The 19662-nt window shown below is 39.2% G+C and overlaps 1 protein-coding gene across 1 annotated transcript; it reads right to left on the reverse strand.

Moving 5' to 3' along the window:
- Positions 1-94: 94 nt before the first annotated feature.
- LOC129943333 (uncharacterized) lies at positions 95-18667 on the reverse strand. The gene is made up of 5 exons (XM_056052682.1): positions 18300-18667; positions 871-985; positions 677-796; positions 416-620; positions 95-349 (listed from the first exon to the last, which is right to left on the reverse strand). The coding sequence occupies exons 1-5, from the start codon at positions 18418-18420 to the stop codon at positions 101-103; spliced, it is 810 nt and encodes a 269-aa protein (XP_055908657.1). The 5' UTR covers positions 18421-18667; the 3' UTR covers positions 95-100.
- Positions 18668-19662: the final 995 nt, after the last annotated feature.

The following is a 19662-nucleotide window of genomic DNA, read 5'->3' on the forward strand; positions in this document are numbered from 1 at the left end:
ATTTGAGAAACACAATCAATTTTTGACGGATATTTTTGGGTTTGAAAATGTATTTTTTGTATGTACATAAGCTATAACAATAAAATAAAATTAATACTAGCTAAATGTTTATTTGATTTTCTTCACGACTTTCAATTTTGTCATTTGTTGAAGAATCTGTTTTGTTTTCTTTATCACAGTTAGCATTATTAATCTCAATCCTCCTCTGTTGGCTTGTATCACAATTTGGACAAACTGCGCTTCGATTGGTTTGCTGTTGACCTTCAGGCTCAGTATTGATGAATGTTGAATTCGCGTAACCAGTGGAACTGACGACAACTTCAATATAAGGCGGCGGTAATGCAATTCCCTAAAATTAAATACATGACATTTTATTTATAAATTTCAGCTTTAAGTCTGATAATAAATATAAAACCTCCGAAGTTCCTTCATAAGGTGGCGGTGCATCTGGCAGAGCTATCGGAGCTGGTCGATTGTCATAAGTTGGTGGTCTATCACGCAAACGTGTTAAGACTCTTATTTGCATAGATGTTAGGGAGGCTCGTAAATAGGTTGCATAGCTAAGGTTTTCATTTTCGATATTAAATCCCATTTGGGATGCTAGAGCTCTTTGTCGGGCACTAGAAATTATTAATACAAAATTTTAAATTTTAAATAATAAAATCTAAATATTTACCTTAAATATCTTGGCTTTGTACAAAGTCTATAAACAACCATCGTCAAGGCTGCCATTCCCATTATTAAGGCAGCTGAGAGAGCTATCTGTGATGCTGAGACGTACATTGGGAAGCCTGGCCTTTAAGTAAAATAAATAAAATTTATTTAAAAAGTGCAACATGTAACACAATAATTTAAGGGCAAAACTGTTACCCATTATAAGTACAGGTTACTGTGTCCGCTCCATTTAAACACCTACAAATGTCTCGAATGCATCCAAGACTACTTCGGAAACAGCATTTTTCAAAACTGCATGATTCTTGGAATTCTTGAAACAAAAATTAAAACAATAAAATTCAAATAAGTTTGATATTTTTTAAAGTAGGAAAGATATTTCTTGAATTCCTGAATTATAATGAAACTTGGAACATGCACAAACATAAAGTCTGTTTTTAATTTAAAAGATCAGTAAGCATTAAGGAAAATAACTAATTCCTTATATGGAAGTCATTTCTCGGCACAATTGGAAGTTAGTTTGGTTTGAAGGATGATAGCTGCCCATGAGGCTTTTGAGCACGTGACTTAATACAAGCGAGTTTAGTCGATACAATCGAGCATTGGCAGCACACATTTGGTTCAATGGAGTGTCCTCGATTGTTTCGCTAGTTTTGGCAGCACACAAACTTCAAATTGACGTTTGAAACAAAAGCTTACACTCGACAGAAATTAGTTATCGTCGGGAGTGATTTTTGTGCTAGAAAAATGCAAAAACGAAATAATATGTCAATAAATAAAAAACAGACTGAGATTTCGACCAATTTTATGAGTTTTCACGTTGATTTAGCGAGGGGAGTTCTTAAAACTGCCCAGGGGAGGAAAAATATTAGTACAATCCACGCAGCCCAGCAGTTTTTGAACATGGTGTATAAGATGCTTTCTGCTGTATTATGTGAACGGCTGTGGCAGTTTGTCAACAACCTAATAGGTCCTTATGAGTGTCGTTTTAGACGAGGAAAGTCCACAGTCTGTTAAATATTCACAATACGCTGGATCCTGGGAAAACCCCAAGAACATCAAATCGACACCCATCATCTATTCATCGATTTTAAGACCGAATATGACAGCATCTACAGAGACGAGCTGTATGGAGTCATGTCTAGTTTTGGCACCCCTATCAAACTCGTCCATTTTTGCAGGATGACCTTTAAGAATTCACGCTGCTCCGTAAAGTTTGGAAAAATATTTAACCGAGTATTTTAATGTCAAAAAAGGTTTAGACAAGGTAATGCGCTGTCATGTAAATTTCTTCAACATAATCCTTGAAAGAATAATGCACAGCTCCCACGTCAACACCAGAGAACTTATTTTTCAAAAGTTAATTCAATCACTCATATATGCTGATGACATTGGGCAGGTTCAGACGACATAAGCGACTTTAAAATAAGGCAAGTTTCAAGCATCTGATTTGCCAATCTGCCAAATCTGACAAAAACTTTCTAATTAAGTTAGTCAAGAAAAATCTCCCTAACTATTAAGTGAAGTGAACTTATGTCAGAATGACAATTTATGATGTTTTTTAATTCAACTAAAAGCTAAACTTTATTAGGTACTCCATGATTTATTCATTTTTTACACAGCTTCATTCAATGTAAAAGGGTTCCTTGTTAGTTTGGAAAAGAAATAAGTAATATTTCTTTTCATTACAAAATACAAACCGTGATAGGCTTGTAGCTTCCTGATCAGTGTTTTGTAGAGAAGAATGTTTATGGTTGTTTTTGTACTATAAACTTTAAGAAGAGGTTTTTGAAGTAAAGTTATAAATTTGAAACTCATGACACTTGAAAAATTAAATAGTTGACTTGGTCAAAATTAATGTTGAACGAATGAAGTTTTGACTGAAAATGAAGTCCCTTATGTTGTCTAAACCTACCCATTGCTCATGTTCAGACGAATAACCTACTTAAAAATGAGGCAAGTTTCTAATATCTGATTGGCCAGCTGCCAAAAAATAACCTTCCAATTAAGGCAACTGTTCAAATGGTAGACATGTGCATTCAAGAGGACACAAGCGTCCACAGGTTTTTCTCAAAACCCACCTCTGTCTATCAACTCCTACTCTCACCTCCCCGCGGTGAACATCGGGTGCCTAGTACCTCAACTGGAGATTGGGTTCCAACCCCAGTGGAAAGTTGTTGGGGGCAGCAAACGAGAGAGGGGGGGAGAGGTGTTTCCACTAAGGCACCTCTCCTTATCCAGGCGGCAGCGGACGAATTCTCGAGATAGAATCAACGGTGGCGTCTACAGTTCCAGTAAGGTTGAACTACTTAGTGAACACCTTATAGGGCTCCTTCGACATATTCGGAGCCCAGGCCTATAAGGAGCGGTTCATCCGGCTCCCCTTCCTTGGAGTTATACTAAGGATCTGGCCCTCCAGGTTGGGGGTTGTGCCGTCGGGGTGACTTCCTGGCCACGTAAAAACATCATAGTTTCGAAGCAACAACAAGCCTCGGATACGGACGGATCCACTGTTGACAACCCACGCAAACGAAATAAGGACAACGAACTTCGGATATGTACGTGGAATGTTAGGTCCCTTAACAGACCACGTGCAGCCGAACAATTAGCGGAAGCTCTAAACTGCTGCAAGGCAGATATTACAGCCATCCAAGAAGTGCGATGGGATGGACCGGGTAAACGCAAACTAAAAGACTGCGATATCTACTACGGCGACTGCTACCGAGAACAAAGACAGCGTCTATTTGGGTGTGGATTTGTTGTTGGAACTAGGCTCAGGCAAAAAGTCTTGAGTTTCAACAGTGTGAGCGAGCGCATCACGACAATCCGCATCAAGGCTAAATTCGCCAACATAAGCCTTATATGCGCGCATGCCCCAACAGAGGAGAAAGATGAAGACACCAAAGATATGTTCTTCGAGCTCTTGGACAAAACATATGAGCAGTGCCCTGGCTATGACATTAAAATTGTCTTAGGAGATTTTAATGCCAAGCTAGGAAGAGAAGACATCTTTGGTGGCATAATCGGGAGATACAGCCTGCACGACACTACCTCCGACAACGTATTCAGGCTGGTCGATTTCGCTGCGGGGCGAGACGTTCTGGTAGCTAGTACGCAGTTCACGCATCTTAATATCCACAAGGGGACATGGAAATCTCCTGATCAATCAACCGTCAACCAGATTGACCACATTGCGATCGACGCACGACACTTCTCCAGTATCCAGGATATCCGAACATTTCGAGAGGCCAACATTGACTCGGACCACTACCTCGTTGTAGCCAAGGTACTGCTACGGATATCCCGATCCAAGCCAAAACAAGGAAGTACTTAGAGAAGTTTCGAAGTTAGACGGCTACAATCGCAAGAGACTGCCATGTCCGTTTCCGATCGAGTCTCTAATAACCTCCTAAGGAGTCCTATGCTTCCTGCATTAAGCATTGAAAACCAGTGGCAACCTTGCCTTGCAGCCATCAGAGATTCCGCCTCTGAAGTGCTAGGTTTCACACGGCCACCACAGCGAAACCCCTGGTTTGACGATGAATGCCGGCAAGCTCACGCAGCGAAACAAGAGGCATACAAAACGGCGCTGCACAAAAGGACTAGAGCTGCTCGCGAGCTCTACGAGCAGAAGAGGAGAGAGGAACACCAGCTTCTTAGACGGAAAAAAAGAGAGCATGAGAAGCGCGCGATCGAGGAGATAGAGGGATGTCACAACAGGAATGAGGTTCGGAAATTTTACCAAAAGGTAAAAAAAACCTCCCAAGGTTACCAGCCACGAACCGAAGCCTGTAAAGACGATCAAGGGAACATCGTAGTAGAACCACAGTCGATGCTGAGAATATGGAAAGATCACTTCTCCAAATTATATAACGGCGATGACGAACCGAATTCCGCTGTAAGGGAGATAGAACCACTCAACCTCGGCGACGCAGATCAACAATTCCGCCTACCCGACCTTGACGAAGTTAAGATAGCTATATCTAAACTTAAGTCAAACAAAGCTGCTGGAGCTGACGGCATCACCGCCGAACTATTCAAAGCAGCAGGCGATGACTTGGACAGCATCTATAGGGAAGAGCTCTACCGAGCAATTACTTGTTTTGGCATCCCTGTCAAACTTATCCGTTTGTGCAGAATGACGATGGAGAATGCACGCTGCTCTATCAAGGTCGGAAAATATCTTACCGATGCATTTGATGTCAAAAAAGGTTTTAGACAAGGCGATGCACTGTCATGCGACTTCTTCCACATCGTTCTGGAAAGAATTGTGCAAAACTCAATCGTCAACACTAGAGGTACAATCTTCCAAAGATCCATCCAATTACTCGGATATGCAGATGATATTGACATAATTGGAAGATCAAAGCGTGATGTCAGTGGAGCGTTTTTGAGCATTGCGACGGAAGCGAAGAAGATGGGTTTAGTGGTCAATGAGGGCAAGACCAAGTATATCAAATCAAATGGGGTGGCGCAACAGTCCGTTGTGAATCAGGGCCTAGTGACTTACAACTCTCAACCATTCCTGTGTGCGAGTACTGTTGTCAGGAATAGAAGGGACCTACAATTTAAGGCCGAATCCGAACGGCTAGTTTGAGAAAGCACTTTTTCATGACAAGAATTACTCTTGAAGGATTTGTCAATTCCTCGCGAAAATTATTTTTTTTAAATTAAGGTGGCACAGGCAGGGATTGAACCCAAGACCTCTTGCATGACAGTCCAACGCACTAACCATCATGCTACGGGTACTACAAGTATATGCTGTCATCAAAAAAGGACACTGAACGACGACGTCTTGGACAAAACGTCACCATGGACAGCTATAACTTTGAGGTAGTTAAGGAATTTGTCTACCTAGGCACCGCTATTAATGCAGACAACGACACCAGCGCTGAAATCAAACGAAGAATAACTCTTGCAAATCGCTGCTTCTTTGGACTTAGAAGGCAATTGAGAAGTAAAGTCCTCTCTCGAGCATGTAAAATCACCATCTATAAGACACTCATCATCCCGGTTCTCATTTATGGCACTGAGGCCTGGACCCTGTCAAAGAGAGATGAGAGCGTCTTAGGATGCTTCGAGAGAAAAATTCTTCGGGCGATTTTTGGTCCCGTACGCATAGATGGAGAATGGAGGAGAAGATATAACGACGAGTTGTACGGGCTGTACAGCGACACTGACCTAGTTAGCAGAATCAAAGTCCAACGGCTTAGATGGCTAGGTCATGTAGAGCGGATGGACATCAACGCTCCAGCCCGGAAGGTCTTCGAATCCAATCCCGAGGGACGGCGCAGTAGAGGAAGACCGCGACTCAGGTGTCGCACCCAGGTGGGAGAGGACCTCAACCAACTTGGCGTGCGAAACTGGAGACAGCTAGCTAGGGACCGAGCTGGCTGGAGACGCTTGTTGGTTGAGGCCCAGGTCCGCCCCGGACTGTAGTGCCACCTTAAGTAAGTAAGTAAGTAATTAAGGCAACTTTAATGAAAAGTTGATTAGAATGTTAGTCAAGAAAAATCTCCCTAACTATCAAGTGAAGTGTACTTCTGTCAAAATGATAGTTATCATGTCTTTTCATTTAACTGAAAGCTGAACTTTATTACTCTATGATTTATTTATTTTTTGCAAGACTCCATTTAATACTTTTTGTATTTTCTTACATTAGCCCTAAACATAGTTCTAGGTACTGAATGTCCTCTTATACAAGTAAGAGGTAAAAATAAACCACACTGGTGGAACTCAGGGCTAGAACCACTTCGAAAAGAATGTAGAAAACTCTTTAACAGAGCGAAAGCTTCTAGGGACATGCCTGAATGGGATTCATATAAAGAATCACTGAAGATATATAAAAAAGAGTTGAGGAAAACCAAACGATCGTCCTGGAGAAACGTGTGTAGCAATGTGGAAGATTGCTCTAAAGCATCCAGGTTGCGCAAAATCCTCTCCAAAAATCCAATCATTCAAAGATGCTTGAAAAACGCCTCTGGCCTCTGGACCAATTCATGCGAAGAATCGCTCAACTTGCTACTAGACGTTCACTTTCCTGGTAACTTTAATATTATTAATTACATTGTACCAAAAAGTTGTGACAAAACAATATATCTATATCCCCTCAAGGTCTAGTCACTAGGGAAAAACTCAAATGGGCTATTAACAGCTTTAAGCCATATAAATCTGCAGGTTCGGATGGTATAATTCCAGCTGAACTGCAAGATAATGCAAGTTGTCTAATACCCATCCTAGAAAACATCTTCAAGGGATGCCGGAAATTGGCATACATCCCAATGTTGTGGAGACAAGTTAAAGTCGATTTTATTCCAAAAGCTGGAAAATCCAGCCACGTTAACCCTAAAGACCTAAGACCTATCAGCTTATCATCATTCCTTCTCAAAACTTTAGAACGTTTGATCGATATCTACTTAAGGGCAAGTATTGATAAGTCTCTCCTTTCAAAGGCTCAACACGCCTACAACAAAGAGAAATCAGTTGAAACGGCTCTACACAGTATAGTACGTACAATCGCATATTCCCTCCATCATAAAGAGTACACCTTAGTTGACTTCTTAGATATAAAAGGTGCATTTAACAGTGTCGACACATGGGAGGGAGGAGCACTTCGTTCTACACCCTCGGCCTCACTTGATGTTCTGTTCCATCTAATACCGCTGGACATTTTCAGCAAGCTAACGGCTGCTAATACAGCCATACGGCTTCAAACCTCCTCTCTGTGGATCAATAATGGAATTGGCCACACCACTATTTTGAACTCGCTCAGAACTATAAACAGTAATATTGACTACACCATACCCCATCCTCAGTTTAACAACTATAGCTTCAAAGTGACTATACCTCCCAGGTCTTCTTGGGAGAATACATCATTTTTGAACGATGATTCTCTGTCTTCACTAACTCACTAACAGCCCTAAATTGTCGATCATCTCTTACGGAGATGGCTACATAGTTCAACATTCAACTTCTCTGGGTGCCGGGCCATAGAGTCATTCCAGAAAATTGCAAAGCTGACGAACTTGCAAAAAGCGGAACAACCTCTGCTGGCTCACAATGCTAGCATAGGTATCCCCTTAGCTGCATGTAAACTCATGCTAAAGCAAGATACCATAGAGAAAACAAACTTCAGGTAGAATAACACCACCACCTGCTTAGCGACAAAACTAATTTGACCTGATCTTAGCGCCAGGTGCTCAAAACAATTAATCTCTCTGAGTAGATTGCCCATTAGCTACGTTATAGGTGTCCTGCCTGGGCACTGCTTAATAGGAAGACATTCTATTCGAATTGGAGACCCTGCAAACGATTTTTGTAGGAGTTGCATGGACGTGGAGGAGGAGGAGACAATCTCTCATCTTCTGTGCAATGCCCTGCCATATCACAAAGACGTAGAATCCACCTTGGAGACTACTACTTCAACGATACCAACGATCTAAAAAATTCTTACATTATTTGTCTCCTACGCTTCATTCGGAGCTCCAATTGGTTCGACGAGTTGAGCTGATCAACTGATCCAAGTGTGTTGGACTTCCCAACCAACAGCTACTTTAACCTAACCTTACCTTACCTACAATACGAAATACAAATCATGATGGACTTGTTGCTTTAACGAAAGGAGTGTTTTGTAGACCACAATTTTTTGGTCTATGAACTGAAGGTAAAGGTTTATGAAGTAAAATTCTGAATTTAAAACTGATGACACTTGAAAAACTAACAAGCTGCCTTGGTCAAAACGTACGTGCAAAGAAATAAGTTGACTGCAAATGAAGTCACTTAAGTTGTCTGAACCTGCACATTGGCACAATCGGAAGAACTAAGCCTAATGTCAATGGGGTTTTGGTTGATTATTAAAACAGGGGCGGAAAATGGGTTAAGCGGTTAATGACGGTAAAACAAAGTACAAGTCGTCATTGAGAAAGGGCCTACAACAACGACACGACGTCTCGGTCAAAACAACACCATCGATAAACGTAACTTTGAGGTAGTTAAGCTAGAAGAACGAAAGTTGAGCAACTGAGATGAATGGGTCGCTTAGAGCACATGGAGCAATGCTCTGGCCCGAAAATTCTTCGAATCCAATCCTAAAGTACACCGTATTTGAGGAAGACCGTGCATGAAGTGGCACGTTCAAGTGAAAAGTGACCTCACGCAACTTGCTAGGGACCGAGCTAGATGGAGAAGTTTGTTGGGTGAGGCCCTAGTTCATACAGGACGTTATCGCCACCTTAGGTATGTTAGTAATTATTTTTTCGAGTAATTCTTGTCATAAAAAGTGCTTTCTCAAATTAGCACTTCGGAATCAACTTAAAACTGTAGGTTTCCTCCATCTCTGAATGTTTGGGAAAGACAAAGTGTGGATTGGTATCACCAATCAATCTTAAAGCTCTAAGTTCAATACTGCCAAAGACGCTTAAATAATTTGTAGGAGCATCAGCCCAGATATGGGCTTTTTAACGTATATAAGGATTGAAGATAATATCGAGGTTAGAAGGAGAGAAAAACTTCTTGCAACGCCTTAGTACACCCAAACTCTTGCAGCATTTTTGGCGACATCGCGTTCCACAAGAGGTGATTGGTTTTACTCATACTGAGAATATTGAGATGTTCAGTTTCCTCGATGCAAGTGCCACCCATGAATAATGGCAAGGGTGGTATATCTCGAGATAGAATCAACGGTGGAATTCTCGAGATAGAATCAACGGTGGCGTCTACAGTTCCAGTAAGGTCGAACTACTTAGTGAACACCTTATAGGGCTTCTTCGACATATTCGGAGCCCAGGCCTATAAGGAGCGGTTCATCCGGCTCCCCTTCCTTGGAGTTATACTAAGGATCTGGCCCTCCAGGTTGGGGGTTGTGCCGTCGGGGTGACTTCCCGGCCACGTAAAAACATCATAGTTTCGAAGCAACAACAAGCCTCGGATACGGACGGATTCACTGTTGACAACCCACGCAAACGAAATAAGGACAACGAACTTCGGATATGTACGTGGAATGTTAGGTCCCTTAACAGACCACGTGCAGCCGAACAATTAGCGGAAGCCCTAAACTGCTGCAAGGCAGATATTACAGCTATCCAAGAAGTGCGATGGGATGGACCGGGTAAACGCAAACTAAAAGACTGCGATATCTACTACGGCGACTGCTACCGAGAACAAAGACAGCGTCTATTTGGGTGTGGATTTGTTGTTGGAACTAGGCTCAGGCAAAAAGTCTTGAGTTTCAACAGTGTGAGCGAGCGCATCACGACAATCCGCATCAAGGCTAAATTCGCCAACATAAGCCTAATATGCGCGCATGCCCCAACAGAGGAGAAAGATGAAGACACCAAAGATATGTTCTTCGAGCTCTTGGACAAGACATATGAGCAGTGCCCTGGCTATGACATTAAAATTGTCTTAGGAGATTTTAATGCCAAGCTAGGAAGAGAAGACATCTTTGGTGGCATAATCGGGAGATACAGCCTGCACGACACTACCTCCGACAACGGATTCAGGCTGGTCGATTTCGCTGCGGGGCGAGACGTTCTGGTAGCTAGTACGCAGTTCACGCATCTTAATATCCACAAGGGGACATGGAAATCTCCTGATCAATCAACCGTCAACCAGATTGACCACATTGCGATCGACGCACGACACTTCTCCAGTATCCAGGATATCCGAACATTCCGAGAGGCCAACATTGACTCGGACCACTACCTCGTTGTAGCCAAGGTACGGCTACGGATATCCCGATCCAAGCCAAAACAAGGAGGTACTGTGAGAAGATTCGACGTTAGACGGCTACAATCGCAAGAGACTGCCATGTCCTTTTCCGATCGAGTCTCTAGTAACCTCCTAAGGAGTCCTATGCTTCCTGCATTAAGCATTGAAAACCAGTGGCAACATTGCCTTGCAGCCATCAGAGATGCCGCCTCTGAAGTGCTAGGTTTCACACGGCCACCACAGCGAAACCCCTGGTTTGACGACGAATGCCGGCAAGCGCACGCAGCGAAACAAGAGGCATACAAAACGGCGCTGCACAAAAGGACTAGAGCTGCTCGCGAGCTCTACGAGCAGAAGAGGAGAGAGGAACACCGGCTTCTTAGACGGAAAAAAAGAGAGCATGAGAAGCGCGCGATCGAGGAGATAGAGGGATGTCACAACAGGAATGAGGTTCGTAAATTTTACCAAAAGGTAAAAAAAACCTCCCAAGGGTACCAGCCACGAACCGAAGCCTGTAAAGACGATCAAGGGAACATCGTAGTAGAACCACAGTCGATGCTGAGAATATGGAAAGATCACTTCTCCAAATTATATAACGGCGATGACGAACCGAACTCCTGTCCTGTAAGGGAGATAGAACCACTCAACCTCGGCGACGCAGATCAACAATTCCACCTACCCGACCTTGACGAAGTGAAGATAGCTATATCTAAACTTAAGTCAAACAAAGCTGCTGGAGCTGACGGCATCACCGCCGAACTATTCAAAGCAGCAGGCGATGACTTGGTAGGGAGCATGCACCAACTCATCTGCAAAATTTGGTCGGAAGAAAGCATGCCCGATGAGTGGAATCTCAGCATAGTGTGCCCGATACATAAGAAAGGAGACCCTCTAAACTGCGCCAACTACAGAGGCATCAGTCTCCTTAACATTGCGTATAAGATCCTCTCAGCCGTATTATGTGAACGTCTGAAGCCATTCGTCAACAACCTGATTGGTCCTTATCAGTGTGGCTTCAGACCAGGAAAGTCCACTATCGACCAAATATTCACACTACGGCAGATCTTGGAAAAAACCCAGGAGCTTCAAATCGATACCCACCATCTCTTTATCGATTTTAAAGCCGCGTATGACAGCATCTATAGGGAAGAGCTCTACCGAGCAATGTCTAGTTTTGGCATCCCTGTCAAACTTATCCGTTTGTGCAGAATGACGATGGAGAATGCACGCTGCTCTATCAAGGTCTGAAAAGATCTTACCGATGCATTTGATGTCAAAAAAGGTTTTAGACAAGGCGATGCACTGTCATGCGACTTCTTCAACATCGTTCTGGAAAGAATTGTGCAAAACTCAACCGTAAACACTAGAGGCACAATCTTCCAAAGATCCATCCAATTACTCGGATACGCAGATGATATTGACATAATTGGAAGATCAAAGCGTGATGTCAGTGGAGCGTTTTTGAGCATTGCGAAGGAAGCGAAGAAGATGGGTTTAGTGGTCAATGAGGGCAAGACCAAGTATATGCTGTCATCAAAAAAGGACACTGAACGACGACGTCTTGGACAAAACGTCACCATGGACAGCTATAACTTTGAGGTAGTTAAGGACTTTGTCTACCTAGGCACCGCTATTAATGCAGACAACGACACCAGCGCTGAAATCAAACGAAGAATAACTCTTGCAAATCGCTGCTTCTTTGGACTTAGAAGGCAATTGAGAAGTAAAGTCCTTTTTCGAGCGTGTAAAATCACTATCTATAAGACACTCATCATCCCGGTTCTCATTTATGGCGCTGAGGCCTGGACCCTGTCAAAGAAAGATGAAAGCGTCTTAGGATGCTTCGAGAGAAAAATTCTTCGGGCGAATTTTGGTCCCGTACGCATAGATGGAGAATGGAGGAGAAGATATAACGACGAGCTGTACGGGCTGTACAGCGACACTGACCTAGTTAGCAGAATCAAAGTCCAACGGCTTAGATGGCTAGGTCATGTAGAGCGGATGGACATCAACGCTCCAGCCCGGAAGGTCTTCGAATCCAATCCTGAGGGACGGCGCAGTAGAGGAAGACCGCGACTCAGGTGGCGCACCCAGGTGGGAGAGGACCTCAACCAACTTGGCGTGCGAAACTGGAGACAGCTAGCTAGGGACCGAGCTGGCTGGAGACGCTTGTTGGTTGAGGCCCAGGTCCGCCCCGGACTGTAGCGCCACCTTAAGTAAGTAAGTAAGTAAGGTATATCTCGCTTTAACGATACAAGACAGAATTGAGTTTGCATTAAATTATACTCGGTTTTTCATTCCCCATTGTACAATGCTCTTCAGGTCGGAATTTAATGAGCTTATCATATTTTGTCGTTGCAGTTCCACATCCGGAGAAGATCGATGTGATTCTGAAAACGAATCAGAGTACTATCGTCAGCGAAACAATGTTTTGGACTACAAATTGCAGACAGGACATCATTAATAAAAATGAGAAAGAGTATTGGAGACAGAACAGAGCCCTGGGGCACATCATACTTAATTTTGTGGTTTTCAGACTTCTACCCATCCAAAACTACTTATATTGAATGATTACAAAGGTAATTGATTATTTAATCAAGTAGGCTTCATACAAATCGAAAACACGCATTTCGATAAGAGAGCCTTATGACAAACCCTATCAATTGCTTTTGAAATATCAAGTGCAATAATCTTACATTCTCCAAAACGATGTAAGGATTTGCTCCATAGTATAGTAGAATTTTACACGAATAACAAAAACATTATCCAGAGTACACCGATAAAAGTTAGAGTAGAATCTTACTACTGATGGGTTTTTGACATGTATACGAGTCTCGATGGAAGTGTTGGTACGATTGATATTGCATTCTTATCTCGATGGCTGTGTTCGTTGAGTAGTTGTGCATCATGTGTGTTTTCCATTTTGGAAAAAAATCAATCTATTACTTTTGATATTATTTAGTTATTTTGCTATAGAAAAGATATTTATGTTTTGCTATGTTTCCACCAAAGGTTTATCCCAGTTTAGATTAAATAAATCTTCATGGTGTTTCCACCGCACAAGAAGATTTAAAAGTGATTAAGTTTGACAGCACTTTCTAGAATGCATATGGTATTTCGATGTTTCTTATGAAGTGCATGTGAGATAGTTTAATTTGTGTTAAACAATAAAAAACTGAATAGTTTATAATGAGGTGGGGAAGGAAGAGATTTCCCTAAGTGTTTTGTTCTTTACTTTTTGGTCTTGATTTTACATATTATTGCTGCAATTAGGAATTTAAGTTAATAAAAAGTTAAGATTCTTTGTAAATACGATGCTATCAACCAAGTGCGTTTTCTTTTTGGTTGGGATCCAAATTTAAAAATGGAATAGGAGGTTATTTCCCGGGGGGTGCGGTATGGGTAGTAAAAGTAAAAGGTAAAAGTAGTTCCACGGCAGCGAACTTTCCTGGTTCCGCTTTTGGGGAATCCGAAAACCAGGCCGAGTGGATTCCAGGAAGGGTGGGTAAAGGCCAGGCCGTGACGTCATCAGCGGCCGCCGAGAAAAGTGAATGAAGTGGTTAATTTAAAATATCCGGCATGATTTCAAATCAAATGGGGTGGCGCAACAGTCCGTTGTGAACCAGGGCCTAGTGACTTACAACTCTCAACCATTCCTGTGTGCGAGTACTGTTGTCAGGAATGGAAGGGACCTACAATTTAAGGCCGAATCCGAACGGCTAATTTGAGAAAGCACTTTTTCATGACAAGAATTACTCTTGAAGGAATCGTCAATTCCTCGCAAGAGGCAGTACCCGCGAAAATTAATTTTTTTAACTTCCCATAGGAAGTTATTGTAATGGGTCCGATTTGTCAAATTGAAAATTTTGACATTTCTCGACGTTTCAAGGTCCCTAGAGTCGAAATAAAAGATTTTTAGAAAGATGTCTGTGCGTGCGTGTGTACGTACGTTCGTACGTCTGTACGTCCGTACGTCCGTACGTTCGCGACGTTTTTTTCGTCGTCCATAGCTCAAGAACCAGAAGAGATATCGACTTCAAATAAATTTTGTTATACAGATAAAAAGGCAGAAAGATGCAGAAAGGGCTCTCAAGAAAATTGCGTGGGTGGTTTTTTTACAATAGCAGTTTAAAAAAAAGGTGAAAATTTTGGTTAACCCTAAATATCTTACGAACCAAAAACGCTAGAGACTTGTATTAAATTTTATATAATAAACTGTAATGTGATCTCAAAGAAATATATTTTTTGAAAAAAATCTGTCTAACGGTTTTTTTTCCAAATCAAAAAAACTGAAAAAAAAAATTTGTCACCTCCTAAATTTAACGACCTACATATACATATATAATTTCATCTCCAAAACAATTTTGAGCAACGGAGAATAATGTTTTTGAAATCTGATAAAATTTTGAGAAAAATCGAATTGACAGTTTTTTTTTATAAAAAATAAAAATCTAAAAAAAACATTACTCAAAGTTCGAAAAATTGAATATCGATTTAAATATCTTTTCAAAAATTTGAAATTTAGGCTTCAAGCTTTTTTTTATCTTATAAGAAATATTGCTTTCAACATTTAATAAAATTTTGAGAAAAATCTAATTGACAGTTTTTTTACAAAAAATATAAACCTAAAAAAAATTAATAAAAGTTGGTAAAAATTGATTTTCGACTCAAATATCTTTTCAAAACTTTAAAATATTGGCTTTAATTTACTTTTATCTTTCAAAAAATATTGTTGTCAACATTCTATAAAATTTTGAAAAAATTTGAATTGACAGTTTTTTTATAAAAAATTAAAAACCGAACAAAAATTAACAAAAGTTGGTAAACATTGAATATGAATTCAAATATCTTTTCAAAAACTTGAAAGTTAGACTTCAAACTTATTTTATCTTATAAAAAATATTATTTTAAGCATTCTGAAAGATGTTGAGAAAAATCAAATTGACAGTTTTTTTACAAAAAATAAAAACTTTAAAAAAAAATAAAATTTGGTAAAAATTGATTTTCGACTCCAATATCTTTTCAAAAATTGTAAATATTGGCTTTAATTTACTTTTATCTTTCAAAAAATATTGTTGTTAACATTTAGTAAAATTTTGAAAAAAATCGAATTGATAGTTTTTGTACAAAAAATTAAATACCTAAACAAAAATTTAAAAAAGTTGGTAAAAATTGATTTTCGACTCAAATATCTTTTTCAAAACTATAAAATATTGGCTTCAAACTAATTTGATCTTATAGAAAATATTGTTTTCAACATTCGATAGAATTTTGAAGAAAATCGAATTGACAATTTTTTTTTTTCAAAAAATAAAACTCTAAAAAAAACAATACTAAAACTTGGTAAAAATTTACTTTCGACTCAAATAGCTTTTCAAAAATTAAAAATATTGGCTTCAAACTTATTTTATTTCACAGAAAATATTGTTTTCAATATTTAGTAATTTTTATATAAAAATCCAACAGTCCGTTTTTTCATAAAAAATAAAATCTATAAAAAATAGTACGCAAATTTGATAAAATTGATACTAGTACATATAAACAAACTTTTAAGCAAGACAAATCGACAGACGGGATGGGAAGTTATCAGTGTGGGTCGCATCCCAGCCTCTTTTTTTAAATTAAGGTGGCACAGGCAGGGATTGAACCCAAGACCCCTTGCATGACAGTCCAACGCACTAACCATCATGCCACGGGTACTACTTCCGGCATGATTTATGTTTTTATAAAGAGGTGAGTCCGGGTTACGGTAGCAAGACCCCCCCAACATCCGACGAGCTCAGCTGTGCACCGCAAGCATGCCGCAGCTACCGTAACGGACATTCCTTCTTCCACCCAATCCCTATCCTAGTTCCCAATTTTAGAGTTACCTTCTTCGACCGACCCGATCCTACCCATACCTCTCCCATTTTTTTCTAACGACAACTAGCACCCAACCTCGTTATGAGATAACACCCAACGTCAGTAGAGGGTGTCCTACTTCAATGCAAAGGGCACCCTACTCGGATACCAATGTCTCCCGATTCCTCCTTTCTTCTTCCTTTTCCTCTCTCTTCCTTCCCCACCTCATTATAAGTTCAGCACAATATAAGAATATGCTACCTACTTCAAGTGCAATTTTCTTTTTAATTTGATTAAAGCAAAACTATATTTTTGTACACAAACATACAAATAAACAGACCATAACGCTTCATCTGTAAGGCCAACTTCTCCACACTGGTTTTTCTTCGCAAATTTTGAATTGACTCCGATCCCCGGCCGGAATCAAGGCGAATCAAGCCCATTTTAACTCGGTTCAGGTATATAAGGAATTGAGGCGAGTTTCACGCTCGCTTCAACACTATTTGTTATTGTAGCAGTCTACGAACAAACCCCCTCCTTGAATCTATTGTTAAATTAACTTTTTTTTTATAGAATCTCAATTTTCAGATGTTTTCTTAACATTTCTTCTTGAAAATTGTTTCATTTTATTAGTTTTAGTTGTTTTTTATTGCTGAAGTTAATTTTAACATTTGATTTTCACAAAACTTTATTCTATTTGTGTGTTTGTTTATTATTATTCTGGCAGATCTTCTTTCAGTGGTACCAATTTTTAAATACAAAAATCTGGCTACTGCGGCTGGTTTTGTTGGCAATTTCTCACTGTACTTTATATGGATTACCAAAAAAACCCACTTACTGTTCGGTGAGGTGAAACATGAGATCACCAGTGGCCTATTGCTGCGAAAGCCGTATTTTCTTGAGCTGATAATTATTTAGCGTAATTATGAGCTTTAAAAAAAGGGACGTAATTGCAATGGGTCGATAATTAGAGGGTAAGGAAGATTAGACTTTTTGGGGGATAGGATGGACAAATGGGATTTTCCGTCCGCTCGGAACTAGACCTGAGGAGTGGGACAGATGAAAAAGCTTACGCAGTGGTTTTGCCAGCGTTGAAGAACACCTCTTCAGAACAATAGGGGATACCATCCGGACCAGCGGATTTATGTATTTTCGGTTTCCTTCAAATTCAACCATATCATGAATTAGTTGTTCTGTCAGATACCAACATATACCAGTGATTCTTGAAAACCTTTTTTACATTTTTTTTTACAGTTGCTCTTTTACACTTAAAAGACTAACACAAATTCATCCAAATAGTCTATCTGTCTGTGGTGGAACGCAGTGAGTATCTTAAATAGCAAACATACAACTAATCGTATGACACTTTAAATGACAACTGAGTATGACAGGTGTCAAATGCCAGCCAGTCCAACGTAAAACCACCTTATACAAAATTTCGGTGCACAAAATTTTGTATTCTATGGGCAGTAATATAACTACAACCTACACGACGACGTTATAAAACAAAAACACTTTAAATTGCCTTACTCAATAAAAACACTCAAAATAATAATAACAATAATAATCCCTTGAAGTGAAATTGCAACGTAAAATTATTGACACTCAGTTGAAGTTCATTAAAAGTACATTCTATTGATTGCGTTGAATAATCACTGTTTAGCGGTTTATTTGCAACTTTTAGGCATAGTAAAACTCTGTTAACTGATTGTGATTATTTGTTTATGAGTTAGATAAACCTTATTGCCATTCTTATATGTTTGTAAATATTATCTTAAGCTCGTTATATTATGCCAGTTTATAATAACTTTGAATTAATTTTTCCACATATGGTTCGTTCGTTTAATGCAAAATTATTAATGAAACAATATTTCTTTAATTATTTTTAAATGTTAACATTCAAGAGTCATAAAAGGACAAAATAAACTTTTGTGTTTCTTGCTATTTTAGTATTGATTATGGTTTTCCCTTAGTCATGGTTATTTATATAAACTTTATTTTATTTAACACTTTGTCACTTCTTTCAAAATTTCAACAATTAACTTAGAATTTAGATAACTTAAATATTTCGCTTGTACCTGGACACATTAAACAGCTTCCATTGTTATTAAAATAAATCGGATGGCAAACACAAGATCCATTTATACAAATTTTATCATCATCACAATGACTGTCTTGAGAACACAATTCTAACGCCATTTTCACCAAGTTACGGATTTCACTTCTTTATATTTGGAGATATAACTATTTTTTAAAATATCTCTTGCAATATTAGAAAGTCGGGAAATTCACAGAAATCAATTTTATACATAGAATTCAAACGGATTGAAATATATTAGAAGACGCAAATCTGTTAAGCTTTAGTCTACGTTGAAAACATTTTCGAAAGAAACAATTAGCTACCTAACAACAAAACAGCACGAAGAAGTAGATATCTACAAAAACTGCTGTAATCAGTTTGGGAAGTTTTTATCAGTTTATTTACTTCTTATCACTTGATAAGAGCTTGTGTTTTGATGAGAGACGTCCAAAGAGATGGCTGAAAAGTTGGAATTTATCACTTAACCCGACGCTGATTGCTCAATTTCCAATACAATTATTTTTGTATAATGATTGATGAATTGTTTATAGAGCATGAAAGCTGGTATTTACCTCTTTTTTGATCTGTTTTGACGAAAGTCTATCGTTTATCGTTTAAGTTTTAGAACAATTTAAAAGTCATTTAATAAATAACATACAGGGTGTTGCAAAAAATCATTGTTGTCTATTTTCTGTTTGTAGTTAAGTGCTGTTAAAAGTTTATCTCACATCAAAAACAGCGATATGTGTTAAGAGTGATGATGGTTGACCCACTTTAGCTGAAATATCAGTTTCTGATTAAAATTTGGATCTTTGGCCATTGCTATCTATCTGTACGACTGTTTAAGTCACAATAACAAAATTTGAAAATAAAAACATTATCTTTTAAAAGACAATTTAGTTTTTTTGACACATCTTTTTTTAATTTAAAACATTCTGAAACTTTATATCTCTAGCTTTTACCTTTAGTTGTTCGGACAAACATATTATGAAATATAAAATCATCAATTTCTATGGAGGATGATAGTAGACCTAGTTAAACCATAATATATTTTGACACTGACAGCTGTTTCCGTTCAAAATCTTGACAAATATCGTATCATAATGAAATCACCGAATGGTTTTCTAGCAATACTACTGATCTCATGTTTCATCTCGCTTAAAGCTACTTATACACTTTTGGAAGATCTCCCAATATTTGCCCGACCTGTCAAAAGTCTTCCAAAGGTATCTAATGCAATAAAACAAGCTGTGTGTGAGGTGTTAACAAAATAATTTGTTTATTTAAAAGTCGCATGCAAGTATGCCATTAACTGTGGAATATGACATCAGTCAAATGCCCGCCTCGGCTTTTTACGGTGA

This window comes from Eupeodes corollae, chromosome 1 (assembly GCF_945859685.1).
Source record: "Eupeodes corollae chromosome 1, idEupCoro1.1, whole genome shotgun sequence".
Taxonomy (NCBI): Eukaryota; Metazoa; Arthropoda; class Insecta; order Diptera; family Syrphidae; genus Eupeodes; species Eupeodes corollae.